Consider the following 19498-nt stretch of genomic DNA (forward strand, 5'->3'; position numbering starts at 1 on the left):
TGCAGGGTCATACAGACCATAACGCAAATCCTAAGGGCAGCATAGCTCCCATTGGCTCCTATGGAAGGCAAGAGGTAAACCACACAACTGAAGCAAAACCACAAAGCACTTCTTTATCTGCAGCACTCCCCAGATTGTATATAGCATGTTAGCAATCAGCCTAAGACAGAAAAAAATGTGTGTCATCCCAAAACAGACTGCTGTGCTGCTACACAGCTTTTCCTTTCCTTCCTTTAAGATATCACCTCGGATGTAACGTGCTCTTTTTCCCCTTCTTTGATGCAGTCTTTTGAAGATTTTGGAAGACACATACGGAGGCATATATGCTGTACCATATCATACCAATTATTAACACACACATACATTGTTATCCGTAGTGAAGTTTATACCTTCTACCTGCTGGTATAACCACACTGATAGAGGGAAAAGGTGAAACCAAGTAGTGGATATAGTTGCTTATCATTTCCACTGTTGGCAGCTGCCTGACAAAAACGATTTAGTGTTAGAAACAACCATAGCAACCTACAAATACAGATTTTACTGAATACTTTGATACAGTTTTACTAAAAGAGGTGAAATATGTATATACAGTTAAGCCAACGTTATAGCTGTTTTCATGCATCAAAGCTTTAATGGTGTCTGAGAATGAAGAAGGTAGGCAAAAGTTAAAAACAACAAACAGGTTTGTTTATATCATGCTTCTAATGTTTTAATGAGTTGTTCCACGATATTTTCTGCAGAAAAAATACTGAATTCACTGTAATTTCCAAACAGGAGTTAAATTTAAAGACTTTTAAATTTTCAAAACAAAAGATGAGTGCCTTTGTAAGTTAAACAAAGACAAAACCAATTTGCTGAATATTTACTTTACCCAGACTTGCCGAACATGATTATATTCCAAATAATTTTTTATGCTAGGACTCTTACACTGTCTTCTAATACATAGAGCAGGAAAGGCCTAGAAGTTTAGTTTCTCAGAGAACTGGGCCTAAATTTCACAACTGTAAAGTTTTTCCAAGTTTGTAGAGCTTAAAACCAAGTCAGAGTAATCAGCAACACAAGTAACAATTTAAGGTCACAATTTTTGTTCAATTTTTGGAGATTCCAAGGAAGTGAATCACAAATATGGCAAAAGCAAAGCCACTGTATGAAGTAGAGTTGTTATTGCTGGAGTCACTGACTTTTGCCCTAACACTCTAAAAATGGGAGCAAATAGGAGAAAGAATGAAAGCCTGCATCTCTCCCATTCAGAGTAGGGCAGTGACAGCCTCATATATTTTATTCAGCGACTGCCAATTCTGCAGTTGCAAATTTACAACAGGATTATAAATTTTCAGTTTCCAGACTTCAGTCAGAAGTACTTAATTGGAGAAGCGATAGCTCAGTCACAAAGGCTTTGACTTGACATATAGAATTTGCAGTCAGATATTTTAATAAAAGATATTATTATGCTGATGTATTAATTGTGTGTGAGAGCAACACACTTGCCCAACTCTGAAGAAGTTGGAATTGGTCAAGATTTAGAGACACATGAGCTGTTGCGTAGTTCTGATTGTTAATCTCTGAGCAGCTTTGGGGATAAGAACTCACAGTTCCTAGGATAATAAGATCAACATCCAAATGCATTAGTGATCTGGGAAAATATGAAGACAAAGACACAGTGATCATGAATTAGAAACTTCTAATAAATATCAGGAGGAACCCACAAAATTCTAACAAACAGACACAAAGAGCAAGCATGCCAATCCTTCTTCCCAAGAGAATCACCTGAACAAGAATCATTCATTTACCTCATTGGAAACACCGGAAGAACTGTCTTGAACATAGTCCAAAAGCTTTTTAGGTGGCTGCATCATATAAGCAGAAGTGTAGAGATGGATTGGAGGAGAATCAATGGCAGCAAGGAATGAAATGTGGAGAAGGTGACACAGTTAGAAACTAAGTGTTGACAACATCAGGTACAAGAGTGACACACATGGGTAGAATGGGAGAAAGAATGTGTTATAGTGTTCGTAATTTTTTAAGCATCTAAGTAATATGTTAGTAACTTTAGGTGGTAAAATTTACAATGGAATGACTGAATCAGTACTAGCTGTATTTAATACTGGTGAGACAGCATAAGGTGTCGTAGTTACATTTTTGTGGGATAAGCCTCAACATTCTTCATCTCAGAGGAGGCACTACTCTCAAGTTATCATTATGAGTAAAACTGTTAACATATCGTTTTCAGAAGAATGTATCTGGACTGTTTCTGCCTACCTATGCGGAGGAATGACAAAACAGCTTCAATGGCTAGACAGAAGGAGATAAAAGGTAATCAGTGATAAATTTGATACACTGGACAACAACTTTTACAGGAAAGTATGTAGTTTGCTTTCTCTTCTTCTCTCACTGATGTAGCTGCAAGTTCTGCAGTTGGTGTTTGAGCAGTTACAAGAAGGCGGCTGCTTCCCAGGGCATTCTCCTGGAAATTAGAAATTGAACCTAATCCAGCCCTAATGTATAGTCCATATTTAAGTTATTAAAGTCAAAACCCTGGTAAGTTAGGGCTCCACTTAAAAAAAAAAAATGTTATATGCATTAGATGACTGTATTGACCTTTCTCAAAAAAGGTCATATTACCTTTACTGGGATATGTTTGCTGAAGTTGGTAATTGTTAAATTCATATAAAAATATTTTTTAATATTCTGTCCTCACTTACCGGACGTCCAAACTCCAGTTCTGAAAAGAACTTATACCAGGGTTCATTTTCTAAATCTATGTCATCTGGGTTTATGCGATCAGGCTGGAGCAGTTGTGAAGGAAAAGGGAAGGAAAAGGCACACACTGAGCGAAGGGCTACAAATGCCGCGTCACTTCAACAATATGCATGCAAACACAAAACAAATATAGGGGAAGTAATGGAATAAAATCAAAGAATGAAGATGGTATTAAAGACAGAATATTCTTGTTCAAGAGCTGTCATTGACTGGAAGCTTTAATACTTTCCTTTCCGTTGCTATTCTTCTAATGATTGAAAGACTTTAAGGATTTCAAGATTACTCTTCTTACGCTAAGATGATCTTTGACCACTTCTGTAAACGTAGCTGCAAATACCTTTAATACTACTGAAGATTCTTTGTTAAGAAAATGCTTTAAATGATTTTCAGCTAGGCAACAAAGCACCCATGTGATCGGCAATAAAGGCATAATTCTATCATTATTGCTTTCAGTCATTCCTCTCAGAAAGCAAGTTAATTCTGGATCTTGCTGTTTTGAAGCAAGCACTGAGCAGAGATGAGCAATATGCATCATGCAAGCACAGCTATATTAAAAAGCAACTTCAGAGCGTTGAACGGAATTTTTATGAATTTTAAATCCTATGGTCAAAAATAGGGAACAAAAGTTATGCATTCCATAATTTTAGCTTTAGCAGCATTTATAATGCTTTGTCTCCCACAGGCTCATTGACATGAAATGTTTTGTTTCGTTTTGTTTTTCCACAGCAAAATATATTGTTTTCATCTGAAAATTCTCACAGCAAAGGGATAAAGTAGGAATTGAAGTCAGCATTGAGAAAGCTTTTCAGTGAACTCAATAATAATTGACAGAGTTATTCAAGCAGCATGAAAACATGACAGTGCAAAACAGTAGAGCTCCCAATGGGATATTTAATCCACTGCAAACTTGGCTGCCTTAATTATTTTCTAAACAGCTTGAGTTTCTTTGTAGGATCTGCTATATGCTGACCTGCAGTGCAGAATTATAGAGAATCACTGTCCTAAAGATCTGCAAATAAGAAAAAAAAAAAAAATCTTCTTGTAGAAGATATTTCTGAATTTAAAATTTTGGCTGCAACTTTGAGAACTTAGACACTAAGTGACCTAGGAAAGCATTTCTTAAAAGCTGCAATGGGTCCTATGGAAATGATGTTTCTGGTGATTAAGTATTTAGCACTTTTTCTGCATGAGTCAAGCTGTCACCAACATATCAGAGCAACCACATACAGCTATTTCTATTTTCTGCAAGAGATAACGCTGTGTACTTGACCATTTCAGGTAATTAAACATCTTACAGCACTCCTCTTACTGCTTTTGATGTTACTTGATCAAGCTGCCAACTTCGCTCTATTAAAAGCTCTACAGCCCTTTTGAACTGCATTGGTGCTTCCGTATCTGTGAGCAATTCAAGCAATAGCTGTTGTTTTATAGATTTAGCTTCACAATGTCCCTTTCAAGTAACGTGACAGCAGTGAATGCCAGCATTGGGGCAGCTCGTCCATGCTCCAAGGAGCAAAGCTGCTCCGGAGTTTTGCCCTTGCACTTCCATCACACACAACCATTATTGAGCACTACTATTGACAGCTAACTGTTTCAACTCAACTATACACGCACTAGTCTTTAGTAGTAAAACACCACTGAAATAAGTTTCATGAACAGTTAAGACTTACCATCTTATTAGTAACTATAACTGATTTTCAAAACACATGAATCTCTTCTATAGAGACAAAGACATGAATGCAAACACAATACATTCAGAACTACAGAAGATCTGAGAGATGAAGGAATTGAGGGAGTTTAGCCTGGAGGACAGGTGGCTGAGGTGAGGCCTCATCGTTCTGCAGCTACCTGAAAGGAGGCTGCAGTGAGGATGGTGCTGATCTCTTTTCCCAGGTGACAAGGAATAGGACACTTGGCAGCAGCATAGAGTTGAGACAGGGAGGTCTAGAGGAGATAGCAGGAAGGATTTCTTCACAGAAAGAGTGCTCTAATATGCTCTAGCCACTAATGGGTGTTCACTTCATTGGGATCAGATTTGACTTACTCAGATACAACTCCCGTGAGATGTGGGTGGCGTGGTTACAACAGAGCACTACAAATCTTAGGTTACTGACATTATATGCAGGGGCAGCCTGCCTCAGCTTTACGACCACACAAGAAATGGACCATTAAACACATTAAAATGGAGAGAGTAACTGGCTCCCCTTTTATCTTCAACTACTCTTGCTATTAGTTGAAAGCTTAAGCGGAAAAATTCTGCTTGTAAGAAAATAGTGTATTTTAATGCAGTTTCTGAGTTTTCAATTTCTCACTCTGTAGCAGTGTGCCAATGCAGAGATAGCATAAGGGAATGTGTGGAGTTAACTCCATACACACAGCTCCTAACTTTATTTACAGACTGAACCGCAGAGGGCAGCAAACAAAAGAGAAGAGCTATAGAGTTCATAACTCCACTACTGCTTGCTGGCTGCAGGAGGACGCTGCACTCCCTGTGCTACCACGATCAATACTCTCAGACAATTGATTTCAGTTGGCTTCAAGTCAGTTTTGCTGGACTGCTTTCTATTATCTATCCTCCTGACAGAGTTGAAATGGACAAATCATTTGAACTTACACTGATTTTGGCTAGGGCTTAGAAAGTAACTCTCAATCTGCTGGAACTGAGGGCAAAAGCAGTAAGAATTCTTGTATTTATGACTTGTCAGTCAAACCAAGTCACGCTTCTATACTCTAACCTAGAATTCAATAGGAAATTCTTTGTACTGAACAGACATATTAAAAAACAAACAAACAAAAAAAAAACCACAAACAAACCTAGAATTGAAATGGAACTCCACAGTTTTAACTGAATAGCACAAATATATCTCTCTGCTTTGAGTGGACACTGATGAAAGTAAATGCATTTATTGCCAATTTTACAGCCTTTATAGCCCTTTTTTCTGCTTCATTTCATTGAAGAAAAAGAGAAATGTACAAATAGTTGTGTGAAGGTGTTATTTGACAAATACAAGGCTGAAACTACTAAAGAATAAATATTTAACTTCACATTCATATGAGTAAGATTAAATTATTATGCTACAACTAACTCATTTACTGGAAGAAAATACACATTTTAGGAAACAAATCCATGGCTTGGATACTACTAATGAAAACAAGAAGCATTTTATTGAATCACAGATGTTAGAGATGGAAACATACATGAGAACTTACGTAGCACCTTACCAGTACAGTACTGTGTTATTAGCAGAAACAGTAATGTTTTATGGGAGAAGAAGGAACTGCCATTGCATTCAACAGGCTAAGGTAATATTTAAAAATAAAAAGAGCTGTTGTGTTTATTTATTTTTTTTTTTAGTTAATAGGGTTGACATTTTTATTTTCTACACCATAAGTCCCTTGTTTCTGTAGATGTTTTAAGCTCTAACATGTTCAACATAATAAAAAAACCCATCAATTTCCTGCTTAACGACAGCAGGCTGCAATGTGATACTACAGCTTGAAATTAGAGTCATCTTTTCATGTCCATAGCAAAGATAACCATCGCTCTCTAACAGATCTATTCATTTAATGCTCATTACTAGGCTATTTATTTTAGACTTATTATTTTTCATGTTCTTTTCTTCTACTGGATGAATAATCGGAGAATTATATTTACCATTAAATATTAGTCTTTTACAGAATCTCATTTTATTATATTATTCCATTCTAAATTAATCACAGCTGTAATATCTGCATCAGTAATGGGAAACCTAATCTTTCACCTTAATCTGCCCTATATGAAAGATAGTTATACATATTGCTTTATTTATTGCAGAGCAGTTCATAACATAGATGCAATGCAGATATGGGAAATATTTAATTTCAGCAAAAAATTTTTAAGAGTAAGAATTGGAATGTTGAAGTATCTGAAGTTTTTTGGGGTTTTTTTTTGGTAAAAGGGCAAGAGTTTTTAATTCAGATGTTACAAATGTCCAACTTTGCAACTATATCTATCTTTATCTTCCCTATTTTGTGTAATATTTTAATAAAATAGGAATAATTTCATAGACATTAAGAATCAAAATACTTAGAGATGATGAAAATGAAAGACCTAACTCATGCAGTACTAACACAGATGAGGATTTGGAATGTTCACCTGAATCTGGAACTAATACAATAATCTCACATGTCAGCTTTTCCTAGCACAGAAAAATCCTTTGGCCTACTCTGCTGGTCATCTTTTCATGAGTCAGGAGTTGTATTTCCCATATCTGATTTAAGGAACACGAGAAAAACAAATGCTTCAATGAAATCTCTTCCAGAGCAGTGATAGCTTGCTCTACTTCAAGTGTTTTTTTAAAAATCAGTTAATAGCTACACTACTGTCAGCATTATTTTCATGTCTTGTATTCTGCAGTAACTCCCATTTTCCAGGCTTTCACAATTCTGAATCACATATAAACAAAGAATCTCTCAGTTCTGTCCATGAATATTATTCCCTCAATTTTTTAGCTTTATTCTACAAGGAGACATTTCCTTAAATTCACAATAGCTACTAAGCTTCAGATGGCAAAGTCTGATTTTTTCTCGGTTGAAGCAAATAAGCAAGGCTTTTCTGCATGAAAATATTACAAGCTTTAAATACTTTAAAGCTCAAAATCCAACCTCTTGATTGAGACACCAAAAATGCACAAGTGTAAAAAAAAAAAAAAAAAAAAAAAAAAGGACCAGAAACAGTCAGCAAAGCTTTTGTGTCATTTCATTACTTCCTCAAAACTGAAAAATTGTATCTATGATTGCATTGATCAGCACTGCATTTCTTACATGAACTTTTTTTTTTCATGCTACATTGGCAGAAAATATAGTTTACTATAAAAGTACAACCATTCTTGAATCATTCTGAAATATTCTTATTTTAAACTTTAGCTTGCTAAAATTCTTTGGCATTAGCAAAGTTGGCAGGTGGCCTCAGTGTACAGTGCTGCTTGAGTGCAACTTAACAATAAATTCTAAATCCCATGTAATTAGTTTGATTAATTAGCAGCCCACATAGGAATGCCAACATCTTCTACAAAAAAATGCACTGGTTCTGCAAGAGCTGAATTTCACAGAAACACACCTATTTCCTAGCTAAAATAAGTTACACTCCCACAAAAACATGAAGGAAAGGTTCTTAGTACAGGCTGTTTCACACTGTTGAAGTATCATGTATTCTGGAATTAAATTATTTGAATAATTTACGTTATATTAGAGAATTATATTAGAGAAACAAATCCTACGAACAAGCATGCAATGCAACCATGTACAAGCAAATAGTAACCCTGTATCCATTATTTAAGATCTTTGGAAAATGGATCCCCTCAGCTGTTCCAATCTCAAGGTAAAAGCCCAAAAAACAAAATACTGCCATCATAACATGTCTATTTTCCTGAAATAATGAAGTATTGAGATAGCACAAAGGAAAATTAGACTGGCTGGGCAAATGCGCCATTTTGCATACATCAATCTTAGCTTTATCAGACATGCTTATAAATAATCCCACAACTTCAATAATTATTCAGAAAGCAGGAATAAGGACTTCAAATTACATGTTCACAGACATTCAGTACTCACGAGTAATTGAGACTGGAAAGACCCTTCAGAGGTCACCCAGTCCAACCTCCTGCTGAAAGCAGGTCTAACCAGATCATGTTGCTCAGAACTGTGTCCAGATGATTCTTGAAAACCTCCAGAAAGTGAGGTTCCACAGCCTGTCTTGGCTATCTTTACCAGTATTTGACTAGAATCTGCTTAGGCATAACCTTAGCCACACCTTGAAAATGCAAATAATTTATTTTTATGCATTAGTTAATTAGAAAACATATAGAACACAGAACTATAGAATTGTTTGAGTTTGAAGACACCTCTAGTGGTCATCTGCTCCAACTCTCCTGCAATGAACAGGAATACCTACAAGTAGATCAGGATGCTCAGAGCCCTGTCCTGCCTGACCCTGAATGCCTCCAGGGATGTTGGCATCCACCACCTTTCTGGGCAACCTGTTCTGGTGCCACACCATCCTTATTGTAAACAACTTTTTCCTTACATCCAATATAAATCTCCCCTGTTTTAGTTTGAAACTATTTCCCCTTGTGCTATCACAGACCCTGCAGAAGAGTCTGTCCCCATATGTGTTGTTATTACGTCTGAAAATGAGGGCTGGGTATGTATGCCAGCCAATTAGAAAAAGGAGCTTCCATTAATTCACAGTTCTACTCGTCATCCATTTCATTTGCACACTGGTCCTTTGAGTTCTTGGAAATACCAGATTTTAAGTTTAGCAAATAAAGCAAACATATTTTCCTGATTTTAGAAAATCAGGAAATGAGAAATTGCTGTAAAATTATATTTGAAAATGACTTTTGATGTTAATCTGACCAGTTATAGTCATTAATAAACAATAGAAAGATGACATTTCACTAAATTTCTTACTATGTATCACTACTTATCACTGTTTCATTTATGCCTCTTACCGGCCTTTCGTGTTCAAGGATTGATGACTTTCCTGGCTCATACTCAAAAATGCTTCTTGGTTCTGAGCGGAACTTGCGAGTATCTACTTTTCTGTCAGGGGGATCCCAGTCATTTCTAAATAACAAATAAGAGCAGTTGAGTTCATTGACCATCAACCCCTTCTGCTTTACAGCACAATGGGAGATGCACACAAAACCAAGTGAATTTCAGCACGGTTTCACTTTCCAGCTTTCAGCTCTGAAATGTCTGGACTAGCGCCCCATCTTCAGTTGCTTACAGCAGGTATATGTAGTGCAGTAGGAAAAGCATAGTTATGTCTAGCCTATGGGATTGTTCATCCTTTTGTTTTAATGGTAAAACAACTTGAAAACTATTCTGAAATACTGTGAGAAAATACCACAGTATGCCTTCTCAAATTGCAAATACACTATATGCTTATGCAGAACTCACTATTTGCTACACTACATAATGTACATAATGGTAGATATTTTTATCATTGCACAATATGACAGTCCGTATTGAAAAGTAACAGAATTTTCCAAGAAAAAAATAAAATTTAACTGTACTATTACTAATGTGTTGGTTTTTGTTTTTTGTTTTTTTTTTTCAGTCATTTATCACGTTGTTTTAATAGCTACCTGCACATTTTGGAGAGATATTTAGGTAGTTCCTATCACAATCAGTTCCTATCACTTCTCATGGCATTTTTGTAGTCACTACCCATATTGCATTTGGAATAATTTTTGCTCTGGGGCAAATGATCCATTTGTAACTCTCAGAACGGAGGAAGGGAAAAAGAAATCCCATATGTATGCCTGCATTTACAGTAAGAAATCATATGCTCTGATTAAATTCTGCCAAGCTTTCTGCTGTGACTTAGCTTGATGTGGCCTGATCTAATAAGGCACATCACATGCCTTAAAAAAGCGCGTGGGGTTGCTTTTGTTTACAGTGCAATTTCTGGAAAAACAGATCATCTGTTTATAAATTCCCTACCTTCCAAGGGTAGTAGTTCCATATGGCTCTTTACCATGCATGTTCACTGGAGAAAAACTACAGTTCCAGAACAGAAAACATTGTCTTTTTCAGAACAGGAAAATGGAAATCAAGTTGCATTATATTTCAAGTCACTCCGAAGAAAAAAGGACGCCACTGAAATTCTGGTTCACACTCAATTCACTTTCATTTACAATGTCTAGCCTTTAATCCCTTATAGGCTATATTTTTGAGCCCAACTCTTACTGGGAAACATATCCTGGCTCCCAGCTATAAAACCGTGATACATTTAGACCTAAGCCTCTTATGTGAGATTTTAAATGCTCATACTTTATAGGCAATTAAAGAAAGTCCCAGTGGCAAGAAAAGATTGATGAGCTATAGCTGTCAGCAGCAGGCAAAGCATAACTAACGTGTTTGGCATCCCTTGGCCTCAAGACCTTAGATTTCCAATGCCTGTCTTATCATGTAGGAGATTTAAAAAGGAGCTGAACATCCAAATTAAGTGCTGAAGCAGTTATTTTCAAGCTTGACAAAAGGAATTGTAACAGGCCTCAGCTTCTGTGACCAAGGCATTTGGCCTAGCACAGGATGATGACTCACAGAACCTCAGAGATCAAGGCTAAGCAGATGTACATTTTAGAGTTTTGCTAACAAAAACCTGTGCTTCTGTATGCCTTGCTAGCAAGATTCAAACCCCTTGGCCTTTGGGAGGCAGTCCATCACTAGGCCCTATCCTCTGCTCTTGGAAACCTGTCTTCAGCAACAGGAGTCGTCAAAATCAAGAAAATCACTCAGCAATATGAGTTTCATCTGTTGGGTTACCTTTTGAATTGCCACTACCTGCCAATTTTACAAAAAGCTATAACCCACAGCCTTAATTTTTAGCCCTTACTGTCACGTCGTGTTCTGTGTCTGCTATTTTTTTCCTTCACCGCTATCTGGAAATTGGATTAATGTGCGTACATACCAACAAGAGTTTTTGAAAACACAGCAACTTACTTTTCTGGTATAGACCTTTCCCGCAGACGATGCGGAGGGACTGGGGGTGGCACATGTGGGGGTGGTAAAGGAGATGAGACCTTAAAGGCATCGGAGCTGCTGTCAGAAGCACTTTTAGACAACGGTCTGTATGTCTGTGTCTTTGCAGCTGGGTGTGCCTGAGCAGAGAAGGATGGACTGTAGCCACCTAATATAAAGCAAAAACAGAAATAGTCCCAATGTGAGAAAGAATTTGAATAAAATAAAGCATGGAATGCTACAAGAATCCACAGTTTATAAAGCTGCAAGGTTGTGAAAATGTGCAAACATTTTTGTAATATATATATGTATTTTTTATTTTTAAAAGTATATAGCTAGGAATTAAGTAATCCATGGTAATGCTTTTCAAATATTTGTATAAAACTACAATCACACAGAAGAACTACAGTAAAGGTGAAAGAAATTAATGATTATTTGTTTTTGAGGGGGAGGGAGAAGTTAATGGCTGTATGTATCTATCAGGGCTGTTAATGACAACCTGCTATTAACCACAGGGCTCATCCTCGGCCTCTGTCTTTGTACATCCAGATTGAGGAGGACAGGTAGGAAATGCACAATCATTACATAATCTGAGTAATTACTGTTAGTTTGGAACAACCATACAATCAAGTATCTTGCATAGGATCATAGGTATACATGATCATGCACAACTTGCACACACAAATACTCTCCATATTACACAAAAAGACTGTGTGAGAGCGCACACAATGCAAAACAAACACAGAAATGGAAGAACTATGAATAGCATTTTTTGACAAGGCACTTTGGTTTTCTGCAGATAGTGTATTCACACTTCCAATTTTGGTTCTATTAAGTAATTTTACCACATAGCTATCATCTTCTGAAAGACATAGGAATTATATATCTATTACATATGTCTTTCTTGTGGTTAAACAGCACCAGCACCAGTGCCTATAGTAAGAATGAATGAAAAGAGAAGCATCCTTATTAGGCACTCAGGGTATATTTTAAGACTTTTTGTCTTCCTATATATGTAATTAGTATCTGTACTTTCACACAGTAGGTCTCTCCTCATTTTGATTAGGAAAGGCTGCGTTGCTTACATTCACAAGTGAAAATAAATGCAGTATAATCAGAAACTACAGTATTACAATGTATCCCATCTGCAGTAATAGAGGCCCACAGCTGTAATACATCAGCAAGAATGAAAACAAAATTAAACTTAGTTTCATTTGGGAAAAAAGGCCTGAAAAAAACACCAACTGAGATCAAGCATGACAATAAAAAGATGACAAAAAGTGTTTATTAAAAAAGCAAGCACAAATAGTTAATTACTCTTGTTACTTGCTGACATTAACAAAAGAGCTGTTTGGAAGTGAGGAAATAACTCCTACCAGTACTGTATGAATATGCAGTATTATACATGTCTGTGTCGTCATCTACAAAAAGAAATATACATGTTACAGTAATGCAGTATGTGCTCGTTTATCACAGCAGCACAGCTTTCTTTTTGGAAATACAAACAGGCAATCAAGCGCTGTACTACTTTTCCTCATCTCACGTGGGTGTTTTCTGAATTCTCTCTTTTCCCATTACACTTACCATAAAATATTTTTGCCATTTTATTAGCAAAATGTACCTTCTTGTCATGACACCTGTATTGCATACTACTGGCTAGCACGAAACATTAAGTTACAGCTGTTTATCTGCTCTTCTCCCATCTCTACCTCTACCAAGAGCTTTGCTCTCCTCTTATTAGATACTACTAAATCCTCCTACCATGAAAATCAAACTCAAATATTTACCACGTGACTAGTGTTCAGGACAGATCTAAAAAGCCATAATTGTCTTGCTTACATTTCTTATTTTCCCACTAACAATCTGTTTGACCATGCTAAATATGAGTCCTACCTCAGCAGAATAAGGTCTCTTTCCTTCATGAGGGAAAATGAGCATGACTGTAGTTTATGCTGTTCCTTGGTGACAATCATGATAAAAGAAGTTAACTCTAAAGCTATAAATATCACCAAAGCTCTGTTTCAGCAAAACAAATAACACATTATATGGAAAAAATGCAATTCAAACAGAAAATGTATCCTCAAAACAGCCTGCATTGTTCTAACATGCAAACTGTCCAAAAATAAGGTGGTATGGCACAGAATCACAGAATCACAGAATCACCCGGGTTGGAAGGGACCTCAAGGATCATGTAGTTCCAACCCCCCTGCCCAGCAGGGCCACCAAACATACACATTTAGATCAGGTTGCCCAGGACCCCGTCCAACCTGGCCTTGAACACGTCCAAGGACGGGGCATCCACAACCTCCCTGGGCAGCCCGTTCCAGGGCCTAACCACTCTCCTCGTAAAGAACTTCCCCCTAACATCCAACCTAAATCTTCCCTCCTTCAACTTGGATCCATTTCCCCTAGTCCTGCTATTGTCAGCCCTTATGAAGAGTTTACTCCCCTCCTGGGTGTAGGTTCCCTTCAGGTATTGATAGGCTGCAATGAGGTCGCCCCGCAGCCTTCTCTTCTCCAGGCTGAACAAGCCCAACTCCCTCAGCCTGTCCTCATAGGGGAGGTGCTCTAGCCCCCTGATCATCTTAGTCGCCCTCCTCTGGACCCTTTCCAAAATCTCCATGTCTTTCTTGTACTGAGGGCTCCACACCTGGACACAGTACTCCAGATGGGGCCTCACAAGAGCCGAGTAGAGAGGGACAATCACTTCCCTGTTCCTGCTGACCACCCCTCTCCTGATGGAGCCCAGGATCCCATTTGCCTTTCGAGCTGCCAGAGCGCACTGCTGGCTCATGTTGAGTCTCTCGTCCATCAGGACCCCCAGGTCCTTCTCTGCCGAGCTGCTCTCAAGGACCACTCCTCCCAGCTTGTACGGGTGCCTGGGGTTCTTCCGGCCCAAATGCAAAACCTTGCACTTTGCCGTGTTGAACCTCATTAGGTTCACCCGAGCCCAGCTTTCCAGCCTGTCGAGGTCCCTCTGAATGGCATCCCTTCCTTCCACCGTATCAACCGCACCACTCAGCTTGGTGTCGTCAGCAAACTTGCTGAGGGTGCACTCAATTCCCTCATCGATGTCATTGATAAAGATGTTAAAGAGCACCGGTCCCAAGACAGACCCTTGGGGGACACCACTTGTTACCGGCCTCCACCTGGACATAGAGCCATTGACCATCACCCTCTGTCTGCGGCCTTTCAACCAATTGCTTATCCATCGGGTCGTCCACCCATCAAATCCACTTCCCTCCAATTTGGAGATGAGGATGTGGTGGGGGACCATGTCAAAGGCCTTGCTCAGGTCCAGGAAAATGACATCGGTCGCCTTCCCTTCGTCCACCAATGCCGTCACTCCATCATAGAAGGCCACAAGATTAGTTAGGCATGACCTTCCTTTGGTGAAGCCGTGCTGGCTGTCTCGGATCACATGCTCATTCTTTATGTGATCGAGCATGTTGTCCAGGAGGATCTGTTCCATGATTTTCCCAGGCACGGAGGTGAGACTCACCGGCCTGTAGTTCCCCGGGTCCTCCCTGCTCCCCTTCTTGTATATGGGAGTGACGTGACCCTTCCTCCAGTCGTCCGGGACCTCACCTGACAGCCACGACTTCTCAAATATGATGGAGAGCGGCTCGGCAACCACCTCAGCCAGCTCCTTCAGGACCCTGGGATGCACGCCATCCGGCCCCATAGACTTATATTCATTCAGTCTAAGGAGGCACTGTCGGACTTGCTCTGCCCTTACAGTGGGGAGGGATTTACCTCCTTGGTCCCCACATAGAGGTTTGGGGATGCAGGGCTCAGGGACAAGGGACTTCCAGTGGCCAATTTCTCATCCCTTCTCATCCCTCACACCAGAGATGAGGATTGCTTCACTGAGTTCCATAATGACACAGAATCACATTGTTCCATGCTTACTTTGCTCACTTTAATTTTTTTTATTTTTTTTTTTTTAGTAAAACAAAATAAACCCAATATAAGTAGACAGCCTCTAGCTGTCTCTCCGCATCAGAATCTACCATCCAGTTCAGCCTTTTAATTTGATTCATTGTCTCACACTTGATGAACATTTGCATTTTCATATGGCAGCTAATCAAAATGCAGAAAAGAGTGCTTTTTAATACCACTGACAAGTACACAGCTAAGACAACAGCATACTTACCAGGCTTATGTACCATATGGATTTGCTTGAACATTGTCTTGTACCAATCCTTTGGCCTGTCAACTGTCTAAATAAAATATAGTTTTAAACAATTAGCAAGGAATTAAAAATAATAAAGAAATAAAAATATCTATGTGAACAGATAAGACATTTAATGTTATTCTGGACATAGGTTTAGATTTATCCTTCTTTGTCCCCTATTCAGTATAATCATTTTCATCTTCTTCAAGTGGTGCATTTTTCCATCTCATCTAGGAATCCCTGTAACAAATTCTGGAAGGCATTTAATATTGACTCAGTTTGGGACTTCAAGCTTGGAGAATACAATGCTTAGGAACACTGGAAGTGATGCCAGATCAAGAGTTATCTTCTTAGAGCCCTATATTTGGCAAAGATGAATGCTGGGTACTACACAGGAAATACAAACAACTTGCCAATTACCAGTTTGTAAGAAGGGCTTCTTTTGAACTCCTAGCTATTTTCAACATACATTATCTTCAAAACATATTTATTAAATAGTGCATATCTACTTTGGAATACAACTGAGAAAAGAATTAAGGCAAAAATTATGTTTGGTAAACAAACAGCAATTATGAAGTTTTTAATTTCCCTTTCCAGGCAACTTATTCTTCTATTTCAAGAAGTGATAAAGAAGTGAACACAGTGTACCTTTTAATATCACTCATTAAATTGCACTTGTATTTTTACAGAAAACTACAGTCTCATATTTTCTAGTCTCTCCTGATGCTAACTTTCGCTTGTTTCTACTTATTTTATCCCTTACTCTTTTGTATTTCCTATTTTTGTCTTAACTTGCTTTGAGACACCATTTCAGAAAAGGAAGTAACAAAAAAGGCAAACACTTTTTTAGTATTATTCTCTTTGATCGTGAATCTTTACATGCTCCATAGCAATCAGAAAAGCAAAATGTTTAAAGAATGTAATGAATCACACTTTTGCCTTAAATGCTTTATAAAGTTACTGTACATAATCAAACAGTTAACTTTGGTGAACTATGCAGAAAACAATCACTTGTTTGAAGAATGAACATCAGTTCTCATGAAATTGCTACTAGATGATACTCCTCATCAGTACAGTTCTGCAGTGATCCATGCTGCCACAGCTGCTTCTGTGTATTGGGCCAAGAAGGGTTTTCAAAAGAGCTTGAATCAGTGGCAGGGGAATAGATAGGAAACAATGCAAAAGCACTACTATTGTGACCCTGCTGTTTGTCAAGAGACAAAGATGAACTGATATCTCTTTGCCAGGCCTTCCTAATCTGTCAGGTGCTCCACACATTTACAGGAGGTTCCACACAGAGAGTAGGTATGGAGAAGCTGACATGTAAGCACAGAAGCAGCTCTTCCAATACCTTTTTGTATGTTTGATCTTTTCAATCCCATCATCCCCACCCCATCCCAGACTCTGAGGTTCACAGCATCAGCCAATGATTTGGCTTTATGTTGTTTATGCTTATGCCAGATAGGACTAGTTGAGGAATTGAATAAATTAGTTTTAAATTACACAATCTCACTTTATATTCTCTAATCGCCCATGCCAACCCTTGTTTGAGGAATTAGCAGTATTCATAGCCACCGAGTCACTCAGATGCATACAGTTGTTGCAATTAAAGGTTGGGAACATGTTATCACCACATGTGAGTGAACAATCAGCCAAATAGCTGATTGTGAAATGAGGAGGACCTAAGAGGTGTCTGCAATTGGTACCCAGAACACTCCATAATCACTTCAGTATTCAAATAATCCATCAGGAAGTATATGATTAAAGGAGGCACTTAGGACTTTCAGTGGACCTTCTGAGTGGGGCACTTCTTTTTCCTAGCTGACATGCTACATCAGTAAGTACAGACAAAATATATGATTGGACTTCATTTTTTTCATTCTATTCAATAGAGGTCTTCTCAGCATACGGATTAATTTTGGAAGAAATGAAGCAATTATTTTTGGGTAGTCTATAACAGTGCAGTCATATTGCTTTCCAAGATTTTTTCCCCCCTTTTCTTCCCCTTTCCTAGATCCTGTCAGTGGTAAAGTCTAGTGCTGCCATTCGACTGAAAACTTTTTTGCCCTCTTTTCCAAAGACTTCATTTTTAATGCCTTGGAATGTCATCACCTTTGGGGCAGGGCTTGGCACAGAGGTAGAACTCAACAAGCTGAGTTTTCAGGCTTCAGGTTTTTTGCACTTGCTGGAGCTGACAGGAGCTACAGTAGTGCAGAGGTAACATCCTACCATGGGATAGGAGAGCTGTACAGCAACCCTCCCCTTTTCAGAACCTTTGGACAAAAGGTTTGCAGGAATATAAAGTGAAGAGAACATCTCTGCTTTCCTTGGCTAAGCAGCTGTCACTAACCATCTTCCAAGAGGAAATACAGACTTGCAGGAAACCAGCACAATGAAATCTGGAATACAGGCACTCCAAGATTCTTATTTACAAGCTTCCTTTTTGCTTCTAACAGTAGCACAGTATTTGGGAATACAATACATATGTTATCTATCACCTCTGAAACTCCATTTACTGCTTTTTACATAGAATATGGCTGTTTTCATACAGATGGAAAAATGAGAAACTTGTAAACACTGGGTGCAACCATAAGCTCAATGAATTTGAAACCTTTTTTTCCTTCTGATGGTGTAAGTCTGAACCTTCTGAGAGAAGATTCCTGTTTGGATTGACTACTGACATTGGAGAGAAAACAGGTGCTACACACTACCTTCTGCTCCTGGGAAGTGCAGTTAGAGCACTTTTGCATATTTCTGCACAGTGCTGCACTTCTGTGACATGTCAAAGTGCAGCATATTTGAGTCTTTTGCTGACAACTCTATTGCCTTTGTTCTCACATGACTGGAGTACACTAGGTTCAAATATATCTGTATACATTTAAAATGTAATCTCAAATCAATATGCTGAAAACTGAAAACTGCCTCACTTCCAGCTGGGTCTTAAAGAAGCAAAGTAAGGAGGCAAAGTGGCATACGAGGCAGACGCACTCACACAAGCTGGCATAATCTTTTAACTCACGTCTCATCATCAGAATCAGCTCTACAATTCAAAGCTTAAAAAGACGCAAGACATTTTTAAATTGAAACAATCAAAAATGAAGAGCAAATCCAGTTGAGAAATGCCATAATTCAAATCACATTATATTTTCAGGAGAGTATCTCAGAGAAGCAGACCAATCTGAAAGTTAAATATAGGATGGCAGATTGCCAGCTCTGCTAAGCATACTTGAGGGGGATTTCTGTTATACCCTTATATAACTAATATTCACGCTATTAGACCGATCTGCTATTTAAAAAAAAGGACAAAAATAATAACTTTCTCCCATGCACAACAAAGGGACATTCTCAGTTAAAGAAGGGGTAGGAACCTAGAACATTAATGCAAAGAAATTGATTCATTTTTTAAACCTTGATTGTATTCCTTTCTATGTCAAAAATAAAGAAATGCCAGTTTCCCCCCATTCTTAACAAAATTGTCCCCATCTTACCACTCATTCTGAATTTCTCCTATTGCTTTTTTCCATCAGTTTCTGCTCTTCCCCCTAATTTTTCAATCCACTGAAGCAATTCCTGGCGATTACAACACAGCCCCATAAGTCAGCACTGGCAGAGAGGATACATCCAATGGCTGCTACATCCTTGCACCTCACAAAGACTTCACCTGCAAGGGCTCTGCTGCCTTCATCCTGGCTCCCACTCTTCTTTCTCTCCGTCTAGCACAGCACTGCTTCCAGCAGGGAAGGCCAGTAAGCACTTCCTCTACAGACCCAGCACAGCTGCCACTGTGCTCTCTGGACCAGCCAGAAGAGGCTGCCCTGACAGCAGAATGGAAAGAATGCTTCAGCAGAGAGAAAACAAACCTTCTCAGTCTGACATCCTGGGCCACTCTAGCCAGGGACTAGTGGCAGATGATAGGAACTGGGCTAGTCTCAATGAAGGAGTTTCTACTCTATTCGCCTACATGTCATCCAGAGGCACAGAGATCATGTTTTGCATGTGTGCAAAAATACAACTTTCTTAGATTACTGACTGAATGAAACTACATTATACTGA

General features: G+C 38.6%; 1 protein-coding gene across 1 annotated transcript in view; it reads right to left on the bottom strand.

Annotated features, from left to right (window-relative positions):
• The window catches only part of SORBS2 (sorbin and SH3 domain containing 2), a gene marked incomplete at both ends in the record, with an annotated part of 47458 nt that extends 28328 nt beyond the window's left edge, over positions 1-19130 (bottom strand). Inside the window, 7 exons of the mRNA XM_079534453.1 lie at positions 1791-1847; positions 2703-2786; positions 9252-9366; positions 11251-11437; positions 12645-12689; positions 15425-15491; positions 19107-19130. Coding sequence (XP_079390579.1) covers positions 1791-1847; positions 2703-2786; positions 9252-9366; positions 11251-11437; positions 12645-12689; positions 15425-15491; positions 19107-19130 — 579 coding nt within the window. The remainder of the gene's footprint in view (positions 1-1790; positions 1848-2702; positions 2787-9251; positions 9367-11250; positions 11438-12644; positions 12690-15424; positions 15492-19106) is intronic.
• Between the last annotated feature and the right edge of the window lie 368 nt (positions 19131-19498).

The sequence above is a fragment of the Tetrao urogallus genome (genome assembly GCF_951394365.1).
Source record: "Tetrao urogallus genome assembly, chromosome: 4".
Classification (NCBI taxonomy): Eukaryota; Metazoa; Chordata; class Aves; order Galliformes; family Phasianidae; genus Tetrao; species Tetrao urogallus.